This window comes from Ruditapes philippinarum, unplaced genomic scaffold, assembly GCF_026571515.1.
Source record: "Ruditapes philippinarum isolate M1 unplaced genomic scaffold, ASM2657151v2 ctg2386_1_1_1_1, whole genome shotgun sequence".
Taxonomy (NCBI): Eukaryota; Metazoa; Mollusca; class Bivalvia; order Venerida; family Veneridae; genus Ruditapes; species Ruditapes philippinarum.
Genome location: NW_026851819.1, coordinates 151,820 through 178,231, shown reverse-complemented (window position 1 = coordinate 178,231; position 26,412 = coordinate 151,820). Strand labels below are relative to the sequence as shown.

The 26,412-nt window shown below is 33.0% G+C and overlaps 1 protein-coding gene across 1 annotated transcript in view; it reads right to left on the bottom strand.

Moving 5' to 3' along the window:
* Positions 1-3,097: 3,097 nt before the first annotated feature.
* The window catches only part of LOC132740373 (E3 ubiquitin-protein ligase DTX3L-like), a 33,935-nt gene continuing 10,620 nt past the window's right edge, over positions 3,098-26,412 (bottom strand). Inside the window, exons 4-6 of the mRNA XM_060728265.1 lie at positions 19,154-19,269; positions 15,964-16,178; positions 3,098-12,128 (exon numbers count right to left, since the gene is read on the bottom strand). Coding sequence (XP_060584248.1) covers positions 12,032-12,128; positions 15,964-16,178; positions 19,154-19,269 — 428 coding nt within the window. The 3' untranslated portion in view covers positions 3,098-12,031. The remainder of the gene's footprint in view (positions 12,129-15,963; positions 16,179-19,153; positions 19,270-26,412) is intronic.

The window sequence follows — 26,412 nt, the reverse complement described above, 5'->3', positions numbered from 1 at the left end:
AAACCAAAGAATAGCTATATCGATGTAGAGTAGCTAAGTATGACATCCAAGTTATATGTGGATCTAAATGGTTAATATAATAAACGGTCTATATTTATATTGGTTCATATAAATACATATACATTTAAAGGGGTGATTATACTAGTAGTTCCATGGTAGCTGGAACTTCAGGATGGAATCTATGATAAAATACCATGGAAGCTGGTATTTATAGGTAATTCTCTATTATGTCACATCAAACAATACAATTGGAGTAAAATAAACTGTCAGGGAAAATATACTAAATTATCTGAGGTTAATAATCTAGGCACAATAAAACTGTCATAAATAATTATATTACCTTGGAATAAGGAGTTGCTGGCATTTTCCAAGGTAGAAATCGGCTTTGGTTACTATCCAAATTTCTATCCAGGCACTGACAGCCGGATTGCATGCGCCAGAGTATTTATAGTATCAGGGGTCAGGCATCTACGTCATATAGCCGATGACGTCAGTGCCAGAATTTAGCCCAAGCCGGCTCTGTTTCGGACAAGCGTGAACGATAAAGTCCGTTACATTCGGAACGGCTGAACTTGAACATGCGCGAACGGTAAAGTCCGTTAGATTCGGAATGGCTGCAGCCGGGAAACTAATTGATAATTAAACGTGTTTATTACGTATTTTATGGATATATAAAATGAAATTGGACTATAATAACGGATTGGGTTTATTTACATATGTAAAAGGTATTGATTCACGAAGGGAATCTTGGTTGTCATTTATTCGGAGACCGGGAAAGATCTCGGATGTTTGTAGTGTTGTAGTAGTCGGATAAAACATCTTATCCGAAATTATCAATGAGCTCGGTACTTGGTCGTTACAATATTGAGTGTAAATTAGGAAAATCAATGACCACCTGGGCGGGGCCAAATTTAACCACAGAGCTTTTATTTGAACACACTTGGTAGACACTCACTAGAAGATGTTTCATACCAAATATCTAAGCTCTAGCTCTTTGAGTTTTTAAAGGAAGATATTTTTTTTTGGTTACCATGGCAACCAGAGTTCTGCATGGAATTAAATTCTTTGAACAATTTTTAAAGGTGACCAGCAAAGGAACATTCCTGTGAAGTTTGGATGAAATTGGCTTAGTGGTTTATGAGGAGATGTCGTTGAAAGTAAAAGTTTACGGACGGACGAGGGAAGGATGCCGGACGAAAAGCGATCACAAAGCTCACCATGTCAATTTGTGACAGGTGTGCTAAAAGCAATGGAAAAGTAACAAAGGGCAATAACTCTGTAATCACTTTAGATATAGTTATGGTTCTTGTGCACTGCACTTTCTCTGATTATGCTTGACCATTGTATGAAGTTGTTTTGAATTCCAACCAGTAGTTTTCAAGTTATGCTCCAGACAAGGAAAAGGAACAGAAGGCAATTACTCTGTAATTAGTTAAGATTGAGTTATGGTTTTTGTACACTGCACTTCTTCTCAAAGTGCTTGACCAATGTATTAAATTGTATTGAATTCCAACCATAAGTCTTGAAGTTATGCTCCGGCAAAGAAATTGCAACAGACCTCCTGACCGACCGACCACCGGGTGACCCCTATATACTCCCCCAAACCATCTTTCGGGGGGGGGGGGGGGTGTGGGGGGTTGAAAGGGGGATTGCGGGGGCCTGATTCAATCTTCACGTATATTAGTATACATAGTAAATAAAGTTTCTCTTGCAGGATTTATACATCCTCAATAACATGTTGTTGTGCAATCACGTAGTTGACAGTAAGACTACTATTTCATGTGCTTGATCAAGGAGGTCACAGGGTCAAACTGCACTGTGGTGTTTTCAAAGACATAAACCTAATTTTCACATTATCATTAATGTAAATTTCTCTGTTCTTGTTGTACATATATTCTCAGAAGTACGGAAGTCATGATTTGAAACAAATTCAGTGCTTATTCTGTGTGCACAATGAACAATTATAGCGTATGTTGCTGATAAACTTAATCTTTAATAAGTATTTGCTACTTGCATTATTTACTTACCAGCTTACAACATACACATGGTTGTATATGATGTTATATTTTATCAGTATTAATGACACGTACATGATCCAATTACTACCTGATATTGACTTAGAGGTGGGCTTTCATTATATGTTAAAATATCTGGAATTGCCTGATGGTATCATGGGTGAAACGAAAAACAAACACACAACATGTTTTTTATATTACAATAGGATTTTATTGTGCTGATACTATAAATCTGTTTTACATACTTTTAATCAAGATTTTTCTAATTGAAGTATTATCAACAAATATTTAAATCAAATAATTCTTTTAATCTTTACAAATTGACAAGTTCAGACTAACTTCTACAGAGTGGTCTTCTTCTGAATGGAGGAACTACCTCTTTGTAACAACAGTTTCAATCCCCCTCCCCCCGGAATAAAAACTTCACCTCTAAAGCAACACCTAATGACAATAACAAAAAATCTTGGCTTTAAAAAAAGGGTATTGCTCTGCAGAAGTTGTTCTGTATAACCATTTCATAAAATATTAAGTTCCTCAGAGATCTTGAAAGTTCAAAGCTGAAGACAACATGATTGTTTAACACTTATATAGCATCATGATTTGTTTACAAATTGTTGCAGGAAAACACAAATAAGAACTTTTTAAAAAGTTAGTTGAGAACAATCATGCTATCTTTGAGCTACTTTTTCAATCTCATTAATAATAGTAATCTTATAACTAAGTAAATTAGATTTAGTAAATTTAAGAATGATGTTTTTCAGCATACTATTAGACAAAATAACAAGGGTAACACTAATAATGTACTCATTTACATAGAAACTAACAGTGACGTAGATTAATAAAAGCTGTCAATAAAATAAACATAGAGCTGTGATAGCCTTTCAATGTAAGGTGGTTAGGTAGTTGTAGCAAAGCAAGCACCAAGATATATTCAAATACCTAGCTTTTGTCATGTAACTCATTGCTCTGTTCATAAAAACACAATTTTAAAACCGAAAATGCATTTTGAAAGCATCTTTATTTTAAGTAAACTTTTATTTAAGACCAAAAACGCAATCTGGATTGTATAATTTAAAAAAAAAAAAAATAACCCACCTTTTTTGGTGTTAAAATCTGAAAGGCTATCTAAACAAAAAAGCAAATGTGCACATAACAAATATTAAATAATATTAGTACTAGTAAGTCAAATGGGGGTTAACATGGATGATACAAATCTGACAAATCATATTTGCTTTTTTAAAGCTGCATGCCTCCAGATGAGCGAAACATATTTCAAGAAAATAAAACTTGAGAATAATATGCCACTATTTTAAGAATAGTAAAATAATTTAAGATTCAATTAAAGACTGATTTTACAGTATAAATCACCATATTTCTACTGTGTTACTATCAACTGTGTGTCTAATGCAGTAAGGGCAATTTTTGCATAAGTACACCTCTGTTTTTGTTATTTATGTATCATAATCACAATATAGTTATTACTTTCTTTGTTCACTTCACAATATTCAAATTTTCAATACATTTTCATTTCATGAAAATCAATTTGAATTTGGAGGCATGCTGCTTTAAACCAGTAATCATCAAAATAAATCAAAAGAATCACATGGTGAGAATGAATAACAAATTTTAAGCTATACAGTAGAGTTTCAGTCTTAGAAAAAAGACTTTCATCATAAAAGCACTTCAATATTTCTAAAGGAAAATTAAAGTTTACAGAATAAAAATCCCCTTTTATCAAATTCCTAAACTAATCAGTTACACACCATATACATGTATATCAATAAAAAAAAATCAAATAAATATGAAAAGTTTATCGATAAAGTCTCTTTTCTCATAAAATATTACAGACATTCTGAGAAGGAATTCATTTCATTTTATGCTGTTGGGTGAATTACTGATATAAATTAAAATTTTATTTTATTATTTCTTCAGGTAATTAAAATCATTATATGATTAACAAATATCTTCAATTAATCTGGTACATTGACTATACATCTATTGACTATACATCTAATGTTTTGAAAATTGTATGTAATTATAATTTTAGCCGTTATGAAACAGTTATGCAGAAAAAAAAGAAACAAAAAGTAAAATTTATTTTTTGAGCTACAGAACAAGTGAAATTTTCTGAGAAGAAAAAAAGCTTGTAAATTGCCCACAGCAGCTTTAAAAAATCAAAAGGTTATTATTCTAAAATTCATATCAGTTTAGTTTAATGGAAATATTATGCTGTTTGTTTGTTTGTTTCATTTTACGCCTTTTCCCAACAGTATTTCAGTCATATAGGCGGGTAGTTTCCTAACTATATTATGCAAGGTATGAGACAAAAAATGATTGAATACCCAATAAAAGAATATTTAGTATTAAGCTATGATATTTTATTATTTATCAATATAAAGGGTTTCATACTAAGAACATAGTAAATCAAAATGTTCACATAGAAAAAACCTTTATTAGAAAGGAGAATTATAAAGACCTTAAAGTAATAAAGGTGGCAATAGAAAAGTACATCAACAATTTTTCATATTACTTGATAGATAGCTGATAACTGTAACTGTTACATGAATATCTTAAATATAATGGCAATAACAAGATTTGGTGAAAAAAAAAACAACTATGAAAGCCCAAATCACATAAAAGTAACACTGCTAAAGAAAATATATTCTCTTGTACAGCAAAACTTCAGTAGCTTAATCTAACTTTGAACAATGTAATAATTTTAATCATTTTTTTACTTAAATTGATTTTTTTTCCACCTGTTTTAAAATTTATGGTTATATTGTACTCTGGGGGTCAAACTTATTATTATAGAACCATGCTAGGGTCTTTTCAGTACATTTTTATCAAAACCAATTCAAGAGCAGAAGTCATTTAGAACTTAAATCTGTTCTCCAGCTATGATTTTGTTCAATGGATCAGAACTCCTTCAGTAATTTTTGTGCAGTATTACATAAGGATAATTGATCTGAGCTTTTTCTTGCATATCAGATAGGATAATCTACTGTTTACATGCTAGCTAAATATCACTGTGTTATTACTAAGACAAGTCGCGTGCCTTAAATGATGTCTGCTTGAATGAATTGCGATCTTAGAACGACTTCATTTTGCTGTTATGAATGAAGTTGTAAATTCAAAACTACTTAAAAGAAAAAATAATGCTAAATAAAAATATAAGCTTTCGTAATTTCCTTCTGAAATATGATTCATATGTAGATTTATAATGCATTAAAAAGATTCAAACACCGACTGTCATTACAGATGGTCATATCTAGTTCTTGGGTAATTGTTAAATGGAAACTCCAAAAGTTAATGATATTTGTGCTAGCTTGTAACAAACACAATGTTACATAGTAAAAACATTACAATGTGCCAAAATGAGCAAAAAGCAAATAATTAGCATTCACATATATATATTGCATATAGTATCATATTTTCATATTACATTGTACTTTGATGATATACATGTAATATTAATAAATTAATGTTATAAGATGTATGTCAATAACCTACTTTTCAGAGCATGTAACATTTTTATATTATAAAAGCCCTGCTGATTATTGGCCAATAAGAATATTTCATCCTGAAAATACATCACTAGGTATTTATACAGTTATTGTTCTTATATAATCACCTTAGTGCAGTAACAGGTTAACTCCTTTATAATTTGATAGGAGTTAATCCATTACTGCACTAAGGTGACAATATGACATTTTAGCAAAAAAAAAAAAATAAATAAAAAAAAATTATGACATGTTAGAAGATCAAAAGTAGTCATATTTTAGAGAGCTTAGAACATATCAACTGCTTTATCAAATACAGTCTGTGAAATTCTTGAGGAATAAAATGTGTATGATAAATCATAACATTCTAAGAAAGTAAAGAAGATAATAATTTGTTTCCTTGATTACATTAACATCAATTGATGCGTATTATACATACAAAAATACAAATGCAAATGTTAAACAAAATAATGTTTCTAATAAGTCAATAAAATTAATTCAAAATCAATAATGTTTTCAACTTCTGAGACAAAAGGAATTCTATCTTACAGACCCATTACACCCCAGATATGTTTTTTTTTTTGTTTCTTTAAAGATTTTTATTTCTGTTGTCCTGCTAAAGTTTCCAAATGGCAAATTGCCATAATCATCTTTTGCACAAGTTGCTAGTAAGCAATAAGTGAAGTTAGTATGTAGTATTTTGTATGGAAGTCAAAATACTACTTTGTATAAACTTTGCTACTTTTACGACACATCATTTTAAATTCAGTGCATTTATGCTCAAAAACCATTATTTCAATTTCATAAAACTCCTGTTTGGCATTTCTAATGCAGGAAAAAATTAGTCGTTTCTGAGGCACAATGTGCCTTTAAATTCTCAGTAATAACAATCATCATTTTTTCAAGCACATAAATTCAATTAAACATAATAATGAATCATCGTATTAGAGTGACTGCCAGGCTAAATTTTGATAATTATATTATGCAATCATAGTAGTCTCCCTTAGAAACTGACATATTCAAACCAAAAAAAGTACTTTCACTTTACATTGATTCTCCACTAAACGTGCAAATAAGAAAATATTCTGTCCCTCGAGTATATTTTGTTGCACTGCAGTTGAAAAATACATTTTGGGCATTCCATTGCTTCATTACATAGTCAAGTATGTATAGCATTCAAATTAATGACTTAGTCTGTTGGATTTATACGAAAATATTATTATGCAAAGGTGCTGTATTATAAACCCTTTATGTAATGTCCCCAGGCTTGGGTCCCATATTACTGTTGGTTTTACATATTTTCACCTGAAACATGTGTTGAAGAAAAACTGCTTTAGTATTAAGTTTTAGTTTAAATGTCTAAGTGAGCGATTTTTATTGTTTTCTACAGTGAATTTTAAAAAAAGTTACCAGCTGAAATGCATGTCCCTCACGTTACCATGATATCCCACTGAGAAACATTTACTATTACCAGTACTTAAAAGTAGGATCGCATTTATGCATTATTCAAATATATGCTTCACAAAACTTAATATTTCAATATATTTGGCAAACATGTGTGTATATCTGATATATTTTAGTTTTTTGACCAACAGATACGTTACCAACAGATACGTTACCAATATTTATTGTTTGAATCTTAATTGACGATTTTGCTCAATTTGGAAATGGTTTCATGTAAAAAATCACAGCATAACGTACGTGTAGCCAATAAATGATGCTTTGATCTCAATTTTATTGGAAAACTAAAAATGTGAATCAGGAATTTGAAATTCAAGGATTAGTTGAATTTTCTAGAAAATAAACTGTTGAAAAACAGGAAAGAAACATTTAAAGATTTACTGTTTTATTTCCTGGAATAAATATATGTTGATATCTTTTTGGTTTGCAAAATTTGGATTAAAAATAAAATGTAGAGGACTGTATAACTTCTGGTAACGTATCTGTTAATCATAGTAACGTATCTGTTTCGAATGAGATTTGAGTACTGTTTAATATATATAACTAAATCTTCAACAAAACTTTGGTTTAAATAAGTAATATATGGTTAGGCAATATATAACAGCCCTGTAACTTTATGAAAAAAAAAACATATTAAAGTATTTTTAAATGAATGCCCGTTAGTTTCTAAATTTTAGTCAGGGTCGTATCAAGATTTTCTGTCTATGGTAGGGATGGACTAATTGGATATAGCTCAAAACCTTGGAGGTGCACATATATATGGATTGATTATAATACTAAGTTGGTTTTCTTTAAGCGGTACCATTGTTTCTGATATAATTTTGTTAAATGTAGATAAGCATATACATGTAGGCTTACTCATATCACGAAGTATGACAAAATCAAGGATCGTAATTGTACCAGTATATAAAGAAAAAGAAAACAGAAAAAATAAAGACAATTGAACAGCAGATGAACCAAAAAGCATCAGAATGTCAATTCACACTAGTCTATGTCAGAAACACTCACATTAATCTAGCTGCTACACATTCTAATAGATGAGTGTCTTTATTCAAATGTTCTTGTTAAGTTCAATCTGTTTCTTAAAGTCACAATGTTATTTGACTATTTGAAGCTACACATAAAACAATAAAACCTAAAAAAAACTGTAAATGATATTGTGTGTTCTGTTTAATATTAAAAGTACTGGTTCAGACATATTATTCATTGGTCAGTTGTTTAAAAAACTTTATGGATATCTATCTTTGTGTTCAGGGTTTTTCATTATTTTGTTCATAGAAGAACTGTGAAACAGATACGTTACTATGATTTAATATTTATTTCCACTTAGCGGAATAAATTTATACTGTTAAGTAAATCCGAGCTACATTGTGTCAATAGATAAGCATAGAACATCAGTATTTTTATTGGCCTAAAATGCTTTTATAAGTAACTCATGTATTTGGAATAAACAAGTCTGATTAATAAGTAACATTTTCATCAGCTTAAGTTCACAAGCTATTCTTAGACGTAGATTTTTTTAAAAATGCATATTAATGCATAATATTTTGTAATATATACTGGTGCTATAATGCTGAAAGAGTGATAATAAATTTATAAATTGTGTATATTCGTGCTAATTATTTCTATCTAGTCTCTGAAAGCAATTGGAAAAATGGTAACGTATCTGTTTTTGTACAAATCTCGAATTCTTGGTAACTTAATTTCAGGAAATATAACAAGTTTTTTGGTGAAATGTTAAAAGAACCAGTATGTGTTCAATGTTATACATGAGTTGTACCAACTAAAAAAGGTGTCTGGGTAACTATTCGCAAATGTCAATTATTCACTTTTACTTACAGCCTAATTTGAATGTTTAGTGGAGAATCAATGCTTAGCAGTTTCAAAATTTTATATTTCAAGGTAAGAAATATGGTTTATTTCCACACTTATGTTTGTGAAATGGTATTTACCCTTTTGTTCTTGTCATGCAAGCTTTATAGTTTATATTTATAAATTTCTTCCAAGACATTTTTATTGCAAGATAATCACTGTTAAAATTATTAGAGTTTACATATAAAATTAATAACATTAATGAACATAACAATATTGATATATAATTCATAAAAAATCACTATGATTAAACATTTATCATGGACAAATATCTCTCACCACGAAAAATACACAAATAGTTACTATAAAACATTCCTTTTAAGCAAAGCATATGTATATACAAAGATATATGTACATATAAGAAAAATTACTCTCCTCAATAATTAAATATCTTCACAGCCCATATGTTTAATTACATAAACCAAGGTGCAGTAGTGTAATAAAGTCATGTAATAAAAACGATATCACACTAGTGTAATAACACTTTGACATGATGTAATTTACGTTTTATACAAACATGGTCTTAAAGCATTCTAATATAAACATTACGCTACAGGCCAATCAATGAAAATGACTCTTTTTAACTGTTAACCTTTCTTACTTTGAATATGTGATTAACAGAATATTATATTCGTGCAGATAATTAAACCTACAGCCATTCAATATCCACCATAATTAATTTTTTAAAACTCAGATGTATCTTGTAAAGTAATCATACACAAAACTGGAACCGTTCATATACAGATTCTGAGGTACAATGATCTTTCCTTGGAAGTTTAAGTTAATCACAAATTTTTGTAGGGGATACTCAGTTAAAAGAAATTGTAAGTAACAATTTACAATGCATTACATGTACATTAAGCCACCATAAAAGCAAATCTCTGAACTATTTCTATCATGAAGATTGACAACAATATGAAGACTGTCAATTTTTATGTCAGTCCAATTATGAACAGTACAATTCTTTTAAATAATAAATCTCAAAACATTAAATCTTCTCCCTCAATATACCTTCACCAAGGAATTCATAAAAAAATGAAAATATTACACATGTATCGAAAATGCACAAAAATGATTTTAGTTCAATTCTGTCAGAAGCTAAACTCCTTAATTCCTTGCCAGGATCAATCAGTACTAAGCAATGGGGTTGATGGGGTTCATTACCTAGAAGACCAACAACATTAACATTATTGGTCTGACTGGTTAACTACTTTGCCATACATGTATAATTTATGTCATTATGTTTCAGTTTAAAAAAAGGACAACAACAAAAAAACATTAACAAACAAGAACTGTCGGATGACAGTAACGCTCGACTATTTGAAAAGTTGTCACAAGTGTGTTTCATTGAGTATAATAATACTTATATGAATACATAAAATTGTCCGAAAAGGTACAAAGGCTTGTTATCGAGTAATCACTGCTATATTATTATGAATGCATAAAATTGTTCCAAAAAAATGCACAAACCCTTCAGTAGTTATGAAGATACCAGCTTACAAGCAAAAACTTAATCAAGAATTTTTAAGTTGAAAAAGGGGCATAATTATGCAAAAAAAAAAAAGAAATCAGAGTTATGGGACTTGTGCCAATTATGTTAGATAATCACAGAGAACAAGTGTGTGAGGTTTCAATCCATTCCCTTCAGTAGTTATGGAGATACCAGCTTGCACGCAAAAACTTAAACAAGAATTTCTTAGTCGAAAAAGGGGCATTATTATGCAAAAAAGCAAATCAGAGTTATGGGACTTGTGCCAATCATGTTAGATAATCACAGAGAACAAGTGTGTGAAGTTTCAATCCATTCCCTTCAGCTGTTATTGAGATACCAGCTTACACGCAAAAACTTAACCACAGGGACGCCGACAAATGGGTGACTGCATTTAAGCTTGATTATTCTGTGAATAGTCGAGCTAAAAACACAACAACAAAAACACATACAAACAAAATAAAACTTATTACTAGTGCTAAGTAACATGCATAGAATATGGAATTAACGACTGATTACTACCTTTCTTGTGAAAATGATTATTATTTAAACAAAGCAACACAGCACAAAATCTTAAATTCTCATTACAAATGAGAGAGAAAGAAAAAAATCCCTCTAAAACATCAGTCTCATGAAACAAAGACTCATGCAAGGTCCTTCATATGACCTGGTTGATAAAAATGCATGGACAAGTTGATAAATAGAATAACATTGCACCCAAGAGTTTTTACCTATAAAATCTAAATAATATACAAAATTGATTTATAATGAACATAATTAACTTTACCAATCACAAAACTATTCCTCATACCAATTAACTCAGCAATCATTTGTACCTGTAACTTATTGTAGTCATTATTCATTTATTTTTGCATCAATTACATCAAAATAGGTTCCAATTATATAATGATAATAATTAGTATCAGTCAATCAGTAAAAATTGGTACTACCAATATTTCGTACCAAACACTTGCTACAATTTGGTACCAATCATTCATCAATACTGAGTACCAGTTAGTAAGCAATAACTTTGTTCAAGCCATGTAAGTCAAACTTGGTACCAACTACTCAGTTCTATTAGAAAATTAAAATATGATGAATGTCTAGGCATTCTAATCAGTAGTTTACCTGAAATTTAAAAGTCTAAATTTCAATAACTTCAAAAATATGTACATAAAATTTGTTATCAAAAACATCCACATGCATGGATTAACAATCCTCATCTTTACCTTTTACAGTTACCTTTTTTTGTTTCATTTTTCTTTGTTGTTTTTTTCCCATATTTTGGAACATTTTATTTGATTAATGATGGTGATTAATGATCAGAAATGCCTTATGCTTGCATCAGTAAGTAAGTAACAGTTTAATTAAAAAGAAAAAAAAATCTAGAAAAATCTTGTTAATAATGACTGAAACAATGAAAATGGATTTGCTATGACAGTAAATATGGATTTTGTATATTAATTGAATTCTGTTTATTGATTGAATACAAAGAGTGAACGCTAAAAATGATATCAAAGTAAGAATTATTTTACACTATAGCTTTACAAGAAGATTATATATCAAAACTTTGTAACACTGATAAACACATACACAATGCAGCAAACACATACTAAAATGCTGTTTTGATGTTTCACATCAATATTCATTCTAAAACTTGATTTTTTATAGTTCTCTTTACTTTTTTTACAATGTTACAGTGTTACATCCGTAATGTCATTTTCTGTCACTCCTTTTGCTGCCAGTTCATCCTTAACTCGTTCCAGATAAGTCGGATCTGGATATCCAAACCTATAAAAATGAAAAGCATCAACTTAAATTTAATTTCTCTAATTTTAGAGTTATCTGCCCCAGAAAATGATTATCCATTTTGCTCTTTAAAGTCAATTTCAAGGGTAGATAAGCCAAAACTATGACATTTTGCAACACATTGATTTTAAATTTATGTTTGACATTTAGAATGTTAAAAGATTTTTCATTTATCTAAATCAGTCAGTGGCTTTATTTGGTAATTCTTGCTGTAACTTTTATTAGAACTCTACCAGTAAATCATCTGCAGTATAAACATTGTATAGACAAGATATGTTTGTAGAACATGTATGTCCCCTATCAGCAGCCAACTAGTCATGTGATCAGGTTATTATAACTGACTTTTGACCTAGTGCCCAAAAAGTCAATAAAGGTTATCTACTGGTCATGACTTGTCACTAGGTTGTGTGCAGCAATTGAATGACAAAGTTATCACAAATCTTACCAAATAATATATGCATAAATTTTATAAATCATGTAGCTCATTAATGACAGCTATGACCAAATCACCTGTGAAGTTTGAAGGTATAGGGCCAATGAGTTGTTGGAATATTGATCATAGTTTGTCAAGTAATTGATCAGAAACCTTTTTTAACTACAAGGTCAATATGACCTTGACCTTTGACCCATTGAATCCAAAATCAATACGGGTCATTTACTGGTTAAGCATAATGCACCTACGAAGTTTATGGCGAACAGACGATGGCTTGTCAAGTTATTGATTGGAAACCATTTTTACCTCCAAGGTAAATTTGACCTTGAAATTTGACCCCAAAATCAATATAGGTCATGTACTGGTCATGAGCAATCATCACACCAAGTTTGAAGTTCCTAGGCCTAAGCATTCTTTAGTTATTGCTCGAAAACTGTTTTTACCTACAAGGTCAATATGACCTTGACCTCTGGCCCCTTGACCCTAAAATCTATAGGGGTCATCTACTGGTCATGAAAAATCATCATACAAAGTTTGAAGTTCCTAGGCCTAAGCATTCTTTTGTTATTGATCAGAAGCGGCTTTTACATATAAGATCAATTTGACCTTGACCTTTGACCCCTTGCCCCTTAAATCAATAGGGGTCATCTACTAGCCATGAACAATCATCATACCAAGTTCGAAGCTCCAAGGCCTAAGCATTCTTTAGTTATTGATCAGAAACAGTTTTTACCTACAAGGTCAATGTGACCTTGACCTTTGACCCCAATATCAATAGGGGTCATCTACTGGTCATGAACAATCATCATATTAAGTTTGAAGTTCCTAGGTCTAAGCAATCGGAAACCGTTTTTACCTACAAGGTCAAGGTCACCTTAACCCCAAAATCAAAAATGGGTCAAAGACAGAAAAGGCCGGGTTGCATTTGTACACCAAATATCATGAGGCTGTGATGTTACGAAAAAAAAATTTCCACAGACTCATTAATGTCGAAAATTTAATTCAGTAGGTAAACAGGAAGTGGATTAGCTACACACCTAAAATCGAAGCCCACAGTATGGGACCATGTGTCAATGCTGTATGCCAAATATCAAGAGGCTGTGATAAGTAGTTGCTGAGAAAACTGTTACGAAAATTTCCTACCATTGACCATTAATGTCGAAAAATCTAACTAATTTAACTATGTGGATAAACAGGAAGTGGATGAGCAACAGACCTGAAATCAAATCCCACAGTATGGGTTTATATGTCGATGATGTATGCCAAATATCAAGAGGCTGTGATAAGTAGTTGCTGAGAAAACTGTTACGAAAAATTCCTACCATTGACCATTAATGTCGAAAAATCTAACTAATTCAACTATGTGGATAAACAGGAAGTGGATGAGCGACAGACCTGAAATCAAATCCCACAGTATGGGACCATGTGTCAATGCTGTATGCCAAATATCAAGAGGCTGTGATAAGTAGTTGCTGAGAAAACTGTTACGAAAATTTCCTACCATTGACCATTAATGTTGAAAAATCCAACTAATTTAACTAAGTGAATAAACAGGAAGTGGATGAGCGACAGACCTGAAATCCAATCCCATGGTATGGGACCATGTGTCGATGATGTATGCCAAATATCAAGAGGCTGTGATAAGTAGTTGCTGAGAAAACTGTTACGAAAATTTCCTACCATTGACCATTAATATCGAAAAATCTAACTAATTTAACTAAGTGGATAAACAGGAAGTGGATGAGCGACAGACCTGAAATCCGATCCCACGGTATGGGACCATGTGACAATGATGTATGCCAAATATCAAGAGGCTGTGATAAGTAGTTGCTGAGAAAACTGTTACGAAAATTTCCTACCATTGGCCATTAACTTCAAAAAATTTAACTAATTTAACTAAGTGGATAAACAGGAAGTGGAGGAGCGACAGACCTGAAATTGATTCCCACGGTATGGGACCATGTGTCAATGCTGTATGCCAAATATCAAGAGGCTGTGATAAGTAGTTGCTGAGAAAACTGCTACGAAAATTTCCTACCATTGACCATTAATGTCGAAAAATCTAACTAATTTAACTATGTGGATAAACAGGAAGTGGATGAGCAACAGACCTGAAATCAAATCCCACAGAATGGGACCATATGTCGATGATGTATGCCAAATATCAAGAGGCTGTGATAAGTAGTTGCTGAGAAAACTGTTACAAAAATTTCCTACCATTGACCATTAATGTCGAAAAATCTAACTAATTTAACTATGGAAGTGGATGAGCGACAGACCTGAAATCAAATCCCACAGTATGGGACCATGTGTCAATGCTGTATGCCAAATATCAAGAGGCTGTGATAAGTAGTTGCTGATAAAACTGTTACGAAAATTTCCTACCATTGACCATTAATGTTGAAAAATCCAACTAATTTAACTAAGTGAATAAACAGGAAGTGGATGAGCGACAGACCTGAAATCCAATCCCACGGTTTGGGACCATGTGTCGATGATGTATGCCAAATATCAAGAGGCTGTGATAAGTAGTTGCTGAGAAAACTGTTACGAAAATTTCCTACCATTGACCATTAATGTCGAAAAATCTAACTAATTTAACTAAGTGGATAAACAGGAAGTGGATGAGCGACAGACCTGAAATCCGATCCCACGGTATGGGACCATGTGTCAATGATGTATGCCAAATATCAAGAGGCTGTGATAAGTAGTTGCTGAGAAAACTGTTACGAAAATTTCCTACCATTGACCTTTAACGTCAAAAAATCTAACTAATTTAACTAAGTGGATAAACAGGAAGTGGAGGAGCGACAGTCCTGAAATTGAATCCCACGGTATGGGACCATGTGTCAATGCTGTATGCCAAATATCAAGAGGCTGTGATAAGTAGTAGCTGAGAAAACTGTTACGAAAACATTTTCCCCGCCCGCCCGCCGCCCGACATTCACCATACTATAACCCGGATTTGCACCAGTGCAAACCGGCCAATGAGGGTCATCAGCTGGTCACTAAGCGTTCTCTAGTTATCACTCAGAAACCATTTGGTCTACTGACCCACTGACAGACAAATGCAAAACAATATACCCCACTTCTTTGAAGAGGAAGGGGGCCATAATAAATCATAACTGTTTACTTGATAATGAAGCCTTTAAAGTATGAATAAGACATTCTTGCTTTTTTATCCTAGCTGACCCATATTAAAAATTAAGAGCATGTTTCATTTGGATAATAATTGAAATAGCCATTCTGACAAATGACATTTGATCATGACATATGACCCATAGAATGTTTTTAATCCAAATTTTAAAAACAGAATAGCTTACAATTTTAAACAGCTCCTCTTTGAGCACTTTTTATTGTCTCAAAATTATAAACTTTACATACTGTGTATGAGGTCTAGAATCCGTCTTATGGTGAATGTCATTCCATGTGATAACACCTTCCTGGCCTGTAGTTCTAGAGCTACCAATGGTAAACACAAGCTTTCTTTCAAATGCCACTTTCAGCATTTTAGCAATCTTTCTACCTTCTTTGTTATTAGGTAGGTATGCTCGCCTTTGTATACCTTTGTACCATTTGCCTGGATTAGGATGATCTTCCTAAATAAATATATTTACAATATTGAAATATTTTTTTGTTTGCCATAGAAAGCCTGAATATTCCAAATTTTGAAAACTGACATTTACTTTTACTACTTATTTTTGTACTTTGGATTTATCAGCAAAGAGTTAAGCTTGATGTGTTTACGCAAAATACTCCAACATTTTCATCATTCAAATGCTTAATGTCTGTTATTGCCCAACAATGATAATTAGTAATAAAACAATATTGAAACTAGAACTATCACTAAATGTGATTAATACCCCCACAAGACTGCTTCGGAAATGAGGATGTTAATAGTAATACCTTGTAAAAGAATTGAAATATAGAGTTATGGTTGTGGGCAATTAAAGATAGTTGCGGTTCTTGTATGTTGCATTTCCTTTCAATGTGGTTGGCCATTGATGAAGTTTTATTGAATTACTCTGTAATAAGTCCAGAAAGACAAGGAAAAGGAACAAAGGGCAATAACTCTATAAATACTGAAGCTTGAGTTATAGTTCTTGTGCACTGCACTTCCTCTTATTGTGCTTGACCATTGTATGAAGTTGTTTTGAATTCCAACCAGTACCTTTTAAGTTATGCTCCGGACCAGGAAAAGTATCAAAGGGCAGTAACTCTGTATTTTATCAAAATGGAGTTATGGCTCTTGTGCACTGCGCTTCCTTTTAATGTCCTTGACAACTGTATGAAGTTGTATTGAATTCCAAACAGTAGTTTTCAAATTATGCTTTGGACAAGGAAAAGTAACAAAGGGCAATAACTCTGTAATTACTTTAGATAGAGTTATGGTTCTTGTGCACTGCACTTCCCCTTATTGTGTTTGACAATTGTATGAAGTTGTTTTGAATTCCAACCAGTAGTTATGCCCCGGACAAGGAAAAGTAACAAAGGGCAATAACTCTAATTAGTCAAGATAGAGTTATGGTTCTTGTGCACTGCACTTCCTCTCAATGTGCTTGACCATTGTATGAAGTTATAATGAATTCAAACCATTAGTCTTCAAGTTATGGTCCAGACAAAAGAAAGCAATGGAAAAGTAACAAAGGCCAATAACTCTGTAATTACTTTAGATAGAGGTATGGCTCTTGTGCACTGCACTTCCCCTTATTGTGTTTGACAATTGTATGAAGTTGTTTTTAATTCCAACCAGTAATTTTCAAGTTATGCCCCGGACAAGGAAAAGTAACAAAGGGCAATAACTCTGTAATTAGTCAAGATAGAGTTATGGTTCTTGTGCACTGCACTTCCTCTCAATGTGCTTGACCATTGTATGTAGTTATATTGAATTCCAACCATTAGTCTTCTAGTTATGCTCCGGACAAGGAAAATGCAACGGACATCTGGACCGACCGACCAACCAACCGACCACCGGGTGACTCCTATATACCCCCCCCCAAACTTCGTTTTTGGGGGTATAACAAGCAAATTCGTTGAATTTATATCCCCCAACCAGTACTGGTTATTTACTAACACAACAACTAGAGACATAAGGCTTCATTTATATGTTTATCATGGCATTAACAGTAAAAAAAACTTCAGTAGGTTAGGTATTAAATTTTCGATTGACATAGATATGCGGAAATCCAAGCAGTTGTTGCAAAAATAAAAATTGCAAAAAAAAAATGTTATTCTTTACACATGAAAAAAGTTCAGGGCCATAACAGGGATCATAACTATAATTGGGACATGCCAATGTGATGCTAATTTCTTTTTTTTAATTGATGGTTCCCATAAAGTTTTGTTGAAATCAATCCAGCAGTTGCAAAGAAATAGCTATATTGCTCTATATGTATACTGCACAACTAATCATGAGCCATAACTCTGTATTGAAGGGTCTGACCAGAAGAAGGCAACGATATGCACATCTCCCTTTGGTATTGATTGTTCCAATAGTTTCATTGAATTTCAGCCAGTAGTTGCAGAGAAATAGCTTGGAAACAATTATTGCTCTATATGCATAACTATTCAAGGGCCATAACTCTGTCTTGAAGGGTCTGACCGGAACAAAGCCAACAATATGCATATCTCCCCTTGGTATTGATTGTTCCAATAAAGTTTCATTTAATTCCAGCCAGTACCTGCAAAGAAATAGCGTGAATACAACATTCCGACGGACGGATGGACAACAACCGAAAAATATTCCAATGCAATTCCATCGGCAGGGGATAACAAGAAATGTGTTCACAAATAACCAACATTTCACTGTTTTTGTCGATCTACAGCAGATCTAGCATGACAGCAGAACAGCATCAGTAGAATGGATAATTAAGTCTTCCAATTGCAACTCCCTCTCCCCTTGGTATTGAGATAGATGTATTTCATGTAAAAATTATAACCTCCCCTGGCATATTATACACCTAAGTCAGATAAGAGAAAAATCTCTCATAATTCTATCATCTTAATGAAAACTGATAAAAATAAATTATATTTTGGTCCTATATATTTTCCTTCATAAGCATAACAGAATTGATAATTAACTTGTATCTACTGTTTACATTGATTTTTTCATGCTTTGTCAGTTTATTGTATAAAATATTGACTCGCAAAATGGCTGCCACAATTGGTAAGGGAAGTAAATATCATTTAAACCTGGAACTATCTTTATTCGCTGTACAATAACTTATTATCAAATAGTATTTCTAAATAATTTTGAGGAATAATTCTTAACTGCTATATATAGCTTTTTCCTTTTATTTCTGCAACTTTGGGGACAAATCAATATGCTGTTGCTGAGAGGTGTTGCTCTATTTAGAAAAAGAATTATTATGAAGTCTTAATTAGGGAATAATTCCCACTATTCATGCAAAGAGTTTATTTTTCTATTGACTGCCACTCTGTTAACTTTAAGGTAGCACACAATATAAACTCTAGAGCAGTTAAATAGCTATAAAAACCAACATGTGTAAAAACAAAATAATGTACATATACTACCAGTGCTCATAAATAAACACAAAAATAAATATAAATTTACCCTTTGTTTACCATCTTGGAAGGTGTATGTAATGACAATGGTTTCATATGAATTATATCCTGTAAGGCGTGGGAAACGATTCACATAAACATCTATTGTACCATCTGGCTGATCTCCTGTAATTTAAAATAAGAAACATTGATTATAGTGTTAGCAAGATAGAAAAAACCTGGGCTAACAATTATAAATAAACAAGAGCCTGTGACCACCAGACAGGGAGCAACACTTGACTTTTTTACTTTTTCTAAAAGCAAAAAAATAAAAGGTAACAAAGTTGTAGCCCGCTTCAGTAAAGAAAAAGAAACTAGAAATGTGTCCATAGGACACAGGTGCCCCCACACTCCACTTTTGCGTTAATCTTACGACTCTAGGTCAAATTTCTTTGGACTTTATTTGCCACAGGTTGAAAACTAAAAATCTTTTACTAAGTAAAGCCCCAGTCACATTAGAGCTCACGACCAGTAAAGACCAGTTCACGATCACCAGTGACCTCTGGTTGCAGACAATCTTAAAAATGTCATACGACGGTCATCGGTGATCTTTGACAGCCTTGGGTTATCTTATGTAGGTCCCACGACCAATTTCAGTCGTAGAGAGGTTGTTGAGCTTGCACAACAACCTCCTTGCAATTAAACAGGTGGCTAGTGATCTTATAAGGTCTTAGGCTTTTGCATGATGGTCGTTCGGAAGTGCGACAATCTTACGACAGTCTTTACAAATTGCCACTAGTCACTGATAATCTTGAGTAGTCTTTAAAATGTGTGATAGTCGTCAACAAGTTGTAGGTGATCGCATGACAGGTCACAGGTAGTCGTAAGTAATCCCACACAATCTTGAGACCATATCGTACGTTTGCTTATGATCTGTCGTGCGATTGTCAATGATGACTTGTCTTACGATAGTCGCAGAAGTAAATTTATCTGTGCAAAAATGGTTTTAATAGCAGACAATCGCTGATGATCGTCAGTTTTACAAGTCGCCGGTGGTCGCAAGCAATCGTAACCTCCAGTGTGACTGGGGTTTAAAGGGCAAGAACTTTAAAAATAACGAATAAATCCAATATTGAATAAAGCAAACCAAAAGGTGCATAAGTACACATGCTGACCAACATTCTTATAAACTTTCAGGACTACAAGTCAAATACTTTTTGAGCTGTGCATGAACAAGTTGAAAATAGCAAATTTATACTACTGTAAATCCAGGGCAATAACTCTAACAAAACTGAAAACTAGAAATGTGTCCATAGGACATGGATGCCCCCACACGCCACTGTTCTGTCAATCTTATGACTCTAAGTCAAATATTTTTTGGACTGCATGTGCCACAAGTTGAAAACTAAAAATCAACAAAGGGCCATAATGCTGTTAAATTTGGTCATAGCAAAAATTCCTTCCTTTGCTACCATCTACACATTAAGGTTGTTCATCCCTAGACGTTTAAGCAAAACCTGCCATCCAGTTTAAGAGGAGTTACGTTCACAAGATTTCTACATAGTATATAGTGAAAAAATCAACAAAGGGCCATAATTCTGTTAAATTTGGTCGCAGCAAAAATTCCTTCCTTAACTACCATCTACACATTAAGGTTGTTAATCCCTGGAAGTTTAAGCAAAATCTGCCATCCGGTTTAAGAGGAGTTGCGTTCACAAAATTTCTACATAGTATATAGTGAAAAAATTAACAAAGGGCCATAATTCTGTTAAATTTGGTCGCAGCAAAAATTCCTTCCTTAACTACCATCAACTCATTATGGTTGTTCATCCCTGGAAGTTTAAGCAAAATCTGCCATCCGGTTTAAGAGGGGTTGCGTTCACAAGATTTCGGGACGTACGGACAGACGTACCGACAGACACTCGGATTGACAAGTGCCACGCTATATGCTCCCACTCTGTGGGGGCATAAAAATCAACATGCAAAGTCCCAGGTGCATAGCTTCACAGTGATATTCCTGTGAAGTGATGTTGATCATTATTCCTGTAAAGTTGGTTGATTCTAACTGACAAGCACTCAAGGAACAAATAACACAACATAATGGAATGTTTTTTACTAACTCAAGGGCAATAACTCTACAAATACTGGATAAATCCACAAACGAAATCCCAGGAGCACAATTACACATGCTGACCAACATCCTTTCAAGTTTCATGACTCTACGTTAAATATTTTATTAGCTACGAACAACACAAATTGAAATTTGCAAATTTTCACCAAGTCAAGAGCAATAAATCTGACAAAACAAACAAAATCCAAAAATGAAACCCCTGGTGCAAAACTTCACATGCTGAGCAAGATTCCTGTTGGTTTCATGACTCTAGGTCAAATACTTTTTTGAGATATGTGTGACATAAGTTGAAAAATAGCAAATTTTTACAAAGTCAAGGGCAATAACTCTAAAACTACAAAATAAATCCACATGAAAATACCCAGGTGCACAACTACATATGCTGAGCAACATTCCTGTAAGGTTTCATGACTCTATGTCAAATCTTTTTTGAGTTACATGAGACACAAGTTGAAAATTGCAAAAAATTTTCTAAGTCAAGGGAAATAACTCTAAAAATACTATATAAATCCACATGCAAATACCAAGGTCCATAACTACACATGCTGATCAACATTCCTGTAAAGTTTCATGACTCTAGGTCAAATACTTTTTGAGTTACATGCAACACAAAAGAGAATGGACAGACGGACGGAAAGATGGACGGACCGACAAGGGTAAATCTAAATGCCCCTCCCACTAAAGGGGGGCACAAAAAAAGAGAAAATTTCAATAAATTGACCATCAAGGTCAAGGTCATTATAAGTGAAGGTCAAGGTCTGTTTGGTTATCTTAAAGGTCCATTCTAGAAGATTGTTGTGTTAAAAGTATGAATTAAGACAATTCATTCAAAAATAAAAGTAATACCAAGTAAAAGCAAAAATCAAGTAAAATTCAGACATTTTACCATATATGAATGCTGCAATATTCAAGTTTATTCTAGTCTACTTGAAGGTCTTATCCGAAGGGTTGTTGTGGTCAAGTATGATTTTAGTATACTACAAACTTAAAAAATAATGATCAACCTTAAAAGTTTGGGGAATGGCAACACCAACATGATTTCATACTCCAATCTTTTCTTTGAAAAATAAATGAGCTAAAATCTGGAGGTAAATTGTCTTGTTTAAACCAATATACTAGTTGATGTAGTGGCAAAAAATTCTAACCTTACAACAATTACAGAACAGAGAAGTTAATATAGGCACTCCACTTTTGTATTGGTAACATTACTTAATACACTTTCATATGGAGCAGAATTTGGGTATTTATTCATTTGACTACTTGTTGTTTTCACTTGCTTAAGTTAAATCATATTCCTACAATTTTTATTCATCTGTGACTTAATTAAAGTTCTTTACTTAAATACTTATTAATTCTTTCTTACTATGTTTTTAGTAAGTTGTAATATTCTAAAGTCAATGCCAGTACTTCATCTTAATTCGTTTAATTTAATATTAGATACCAATAAATTACTTTTTGTTTTAAACATGTGCTATTTCTACTTATTTAAAAGAAAGTATGTTTTCTCGAATTTGTTTCTTACAAAAGTATTTGTGCAACTCTTATTCCCATTCGATTCACACTGAAAATAAATTTGTATGTAGAGGTTATGAAAATTGTTGTTAGAGATTTATCCATATTAATCTAACTTTATGAAATTATTAACATTAAACAACCTTAAGCGAAATAAAACTGACTCATTTCAATAAGAAGAACAGCAGAACAAATAAAAACTAGAAACCAAGTGATTAATATTTGCTTTTTGTGTCCTAGCTGGTACCAAGATTTTATTGATATTTCTTTAGGCCTCCGGCCCGTAAACATTTACAACATATATATAATATACATACATAAACAGTGAGTGATACAGACATGATTAAATACAAAACTAACAGTATTTCAGTATTCCTTGAAAAATATCTAAGAAATTTTGTCTTTTATCTAATGCATAGAACAAATACATTGCAGTGTTTCTAATTTCATTTTTGTTAGACATTAATGAACAAGAAGCGCCGCAATGCGACGAAAACCAGGTTTTCAACGACCAAGTTTTGATGTGACAGCAATCAATAGGTCAAAGTGCACTGAAGTTATTGAGTAGAAGCTGAAAATTCTATTTTAAGCTAATTACCTTGACCTTGCTCCAAGATATCTAAGTGGCAATCCAAAGCTGCCACTCAGCAAGTTTGGTGTCAAAAGGTCAAAGCAAACTAAAGTTATAACATGAAAACTAAATACATTAACCTTGATCACAGACACCTGGGTAGCAATCCCAAGCTGCCTCTTGATATAAGCTACCCATTCATCAAGTTTGGTGTCAATAGGCCAAAGCAAACTCAGGTTATTGAGCAGAAACTGAATTTCTATTTTTAGTTACAGTGACCTTGACCTTGATCACAGACACCTGGGTAACAATCCCAAGCTGCCTCTTGATATAAGCTATCCATACACCAAGTTTGGTGTCACTAAGCCAAAGCAAACTCAAGTTATTGAGCGGAAACTGAAAATCTATTTTTAGTTAAAGTGACCTTGACCTAGATCACAGACACCTGAGTAGCAATCCCAATCTGCCTCTTGATATAAGCTATCCATACACCAAGTTTGGTGTGAATAGGCCAAAGCAAACTCAAGTTATTGAGTGGAAACTGAATTTCTATTTTTAGTAACAGTGACCTTGACCTTGATCACAGACACCTGGGTAGCAATCCCAAGCTGCCTCTTGATATAAGCTATCCATACACCAAGTTTGGTGTGAATAGGCCAAAGCAAACTCAAGTTATTGAGCGGAAACTGAATTTCTATTTTTAGTAACAGTGACCTTGACCTTGATCACAGACACCTGGGTAGCAATCCCAAGCTGCCTCTTGATATAAGCTATCCATACACCAAGTTTGGTGTGAATAGGCCAAAGCAAACTCAAGTTATTGAGCGGAAACTGAATTTCTATTTTTAGTAACAGTGACCTTGACCTTGATCACAGACACCTGGGTAGCAATCCCAAGCTGCCTCTTGATATAAGCTATCCATACACCAAGTTTGGTGTGAATAGGCCAAAGCAAACTCAAGTTATTGAGCGGAAACTGAATTTCTATTTTTAGTAACAGTGACCTTGACCTTGATCACAGACACCTGGGTAGCAATCCCAAGCTGCCTCTTGATATAAGCTACCTACACACCAAGTTTGGTGTCAATAGGCCAAAGCAAACTAAAGTTATTGAGCGGAAACCAAAAGTTGACGCCCGCCCGCCTGAACAAATCGATGGCTCAGCGCAATACTGGTCTAACTGCTATTTTTGAAAATGTTCAGGAGAGACAAAAAACTGATTTTATTCAAAAAATACTTATATTAGAAAACATTTTTTTGCTCTGTTAACATTAATTATAATAAGAAACAAGGGTGCTGCCTCTTGCTATAAGCTACCTACACACCAAGTTTGGTGTCACTAAGCCAAAGCAAACTAAAGTTATTGAGCGGAAACCAAAAGTTGACGCCCGCCCGCCTGCCCGCCGACTTCGGCATTACAATAACCCGGTTTTCGTTGAAAACCTGGTTAATAAAATTTATCAAGTGTTGGTAGCATTCTGTAATTTTCCGAAATATATTGGCAGCGTATATCATAATATAGAGGACAGATTAACATAAAATGGAATTCATCCTCTATTGAAGTTTCACAATAAGGACATATACGTTCTTCTCTACTTAAGCCATAGTGTCTTCCTGTTTCAATAAGAAGATGTGAACAGAGCATCTAAAAGAAGCAAAACATTTTCGAAATTTGACAATATCCAGGACATGTACATAATATTCAACTGTAAATCTTGTTTTATATGATGAATAATATGTCAATTTCTTATTAAGCATACATTTGGCACTCCAATTTTGTAGATATTAACCTTTTAGACTATTGACATACAGATTCAAAAAATCATCATTAATAGTTTCATTTTGGTTTTCCCAAATAAAGCCAAAACAATTACTAAATAAATTTTCTCTGATATCTGAAACCCTATTTTTCCTACCTATTGTATCATTATATAATAGCATATTATAACATAATTTAGGATATCTATCGTTTGGCATTTTTAACAATCTTAGCCAATATTTAATACAATTTTTTGATGAGTAGATATACATAGGGTATCGTCCCAAGTCACCCATAACTGCATCATTGCAAGCATTAGAGTTTACTTGTAAAGATTTTTTACAACAAAATATATGGAGTGATTCTGTTATACTAAGACCCCACAATTCCGAACCATACAGCATAATAGGTTTTATCTTAACATCAAATATTATAAAGAAAGTATTATAAGGTATGCAACCGTATTCCTGAACAGAACTTAGAATATACAGAAACACTCTTTTTGCCTTAATAGACATATGCTCTGCCATTTTGTACATAGATAATTTGCTGCTAAAATGAACACCTACATAATCAAATCCTTTAACAACTTCAATATTTTTTCCAGAATAGTGCCAATGCTCATGTTTTGACAATTGTCCCCCATTTTTAAAAACCATAATTTTTGTTTTGTCTATATTAACAAGTTTATATTGATTACAAAAATCTTGGAGACAATTGAGCTGTCGTTGAAGACCAACGATAGAATCAGATACAGACGCTATATCATCTGCAAACATGATCATAAATATTTCCAGAGTATCAGGATACAATTGAATACCCCTTATATTATTACTCAAAAACAAATCGATGGCTCAGCGCAATACTGGTCTAACTGCTATTTTTGAAAATGTTCAGGAGAGACAAAAAACTGATTTTATTCAAAAATACTTATATTAGAAAACATTTTTTTGCTCTGTTAACATTAATTATAATAAGAAACAAGGGTGCCATAGTCACAAAATACGCCCGTTTACGAAAGCTTTAGATGGAGATGGGGGCATTATGGATAAGTGTTATCTAGCAAGCAAGTTTTTATTCTTGGCACTGTGTTGTTAAATGAACCTTAAAACAAATCAGTAGGGAAGATATGCACAGGATGTGTGACCTTGACCTTGGTCGCAGGGACCTGAATTTTATGCATGGCACTCAGCCTCACAATGATGAACATTTGTGCCAAGTTATTATTGAAATCCCCCTATGAATGTAGAAGTTTTGCTCCGGACAAGCGTTTTTTTCAATGAGCTCTAAGTGTGACCTTGACCTTTAACCTGGAGACCTGGATCATGCATAAATCAATACATATCATTGGTGGGT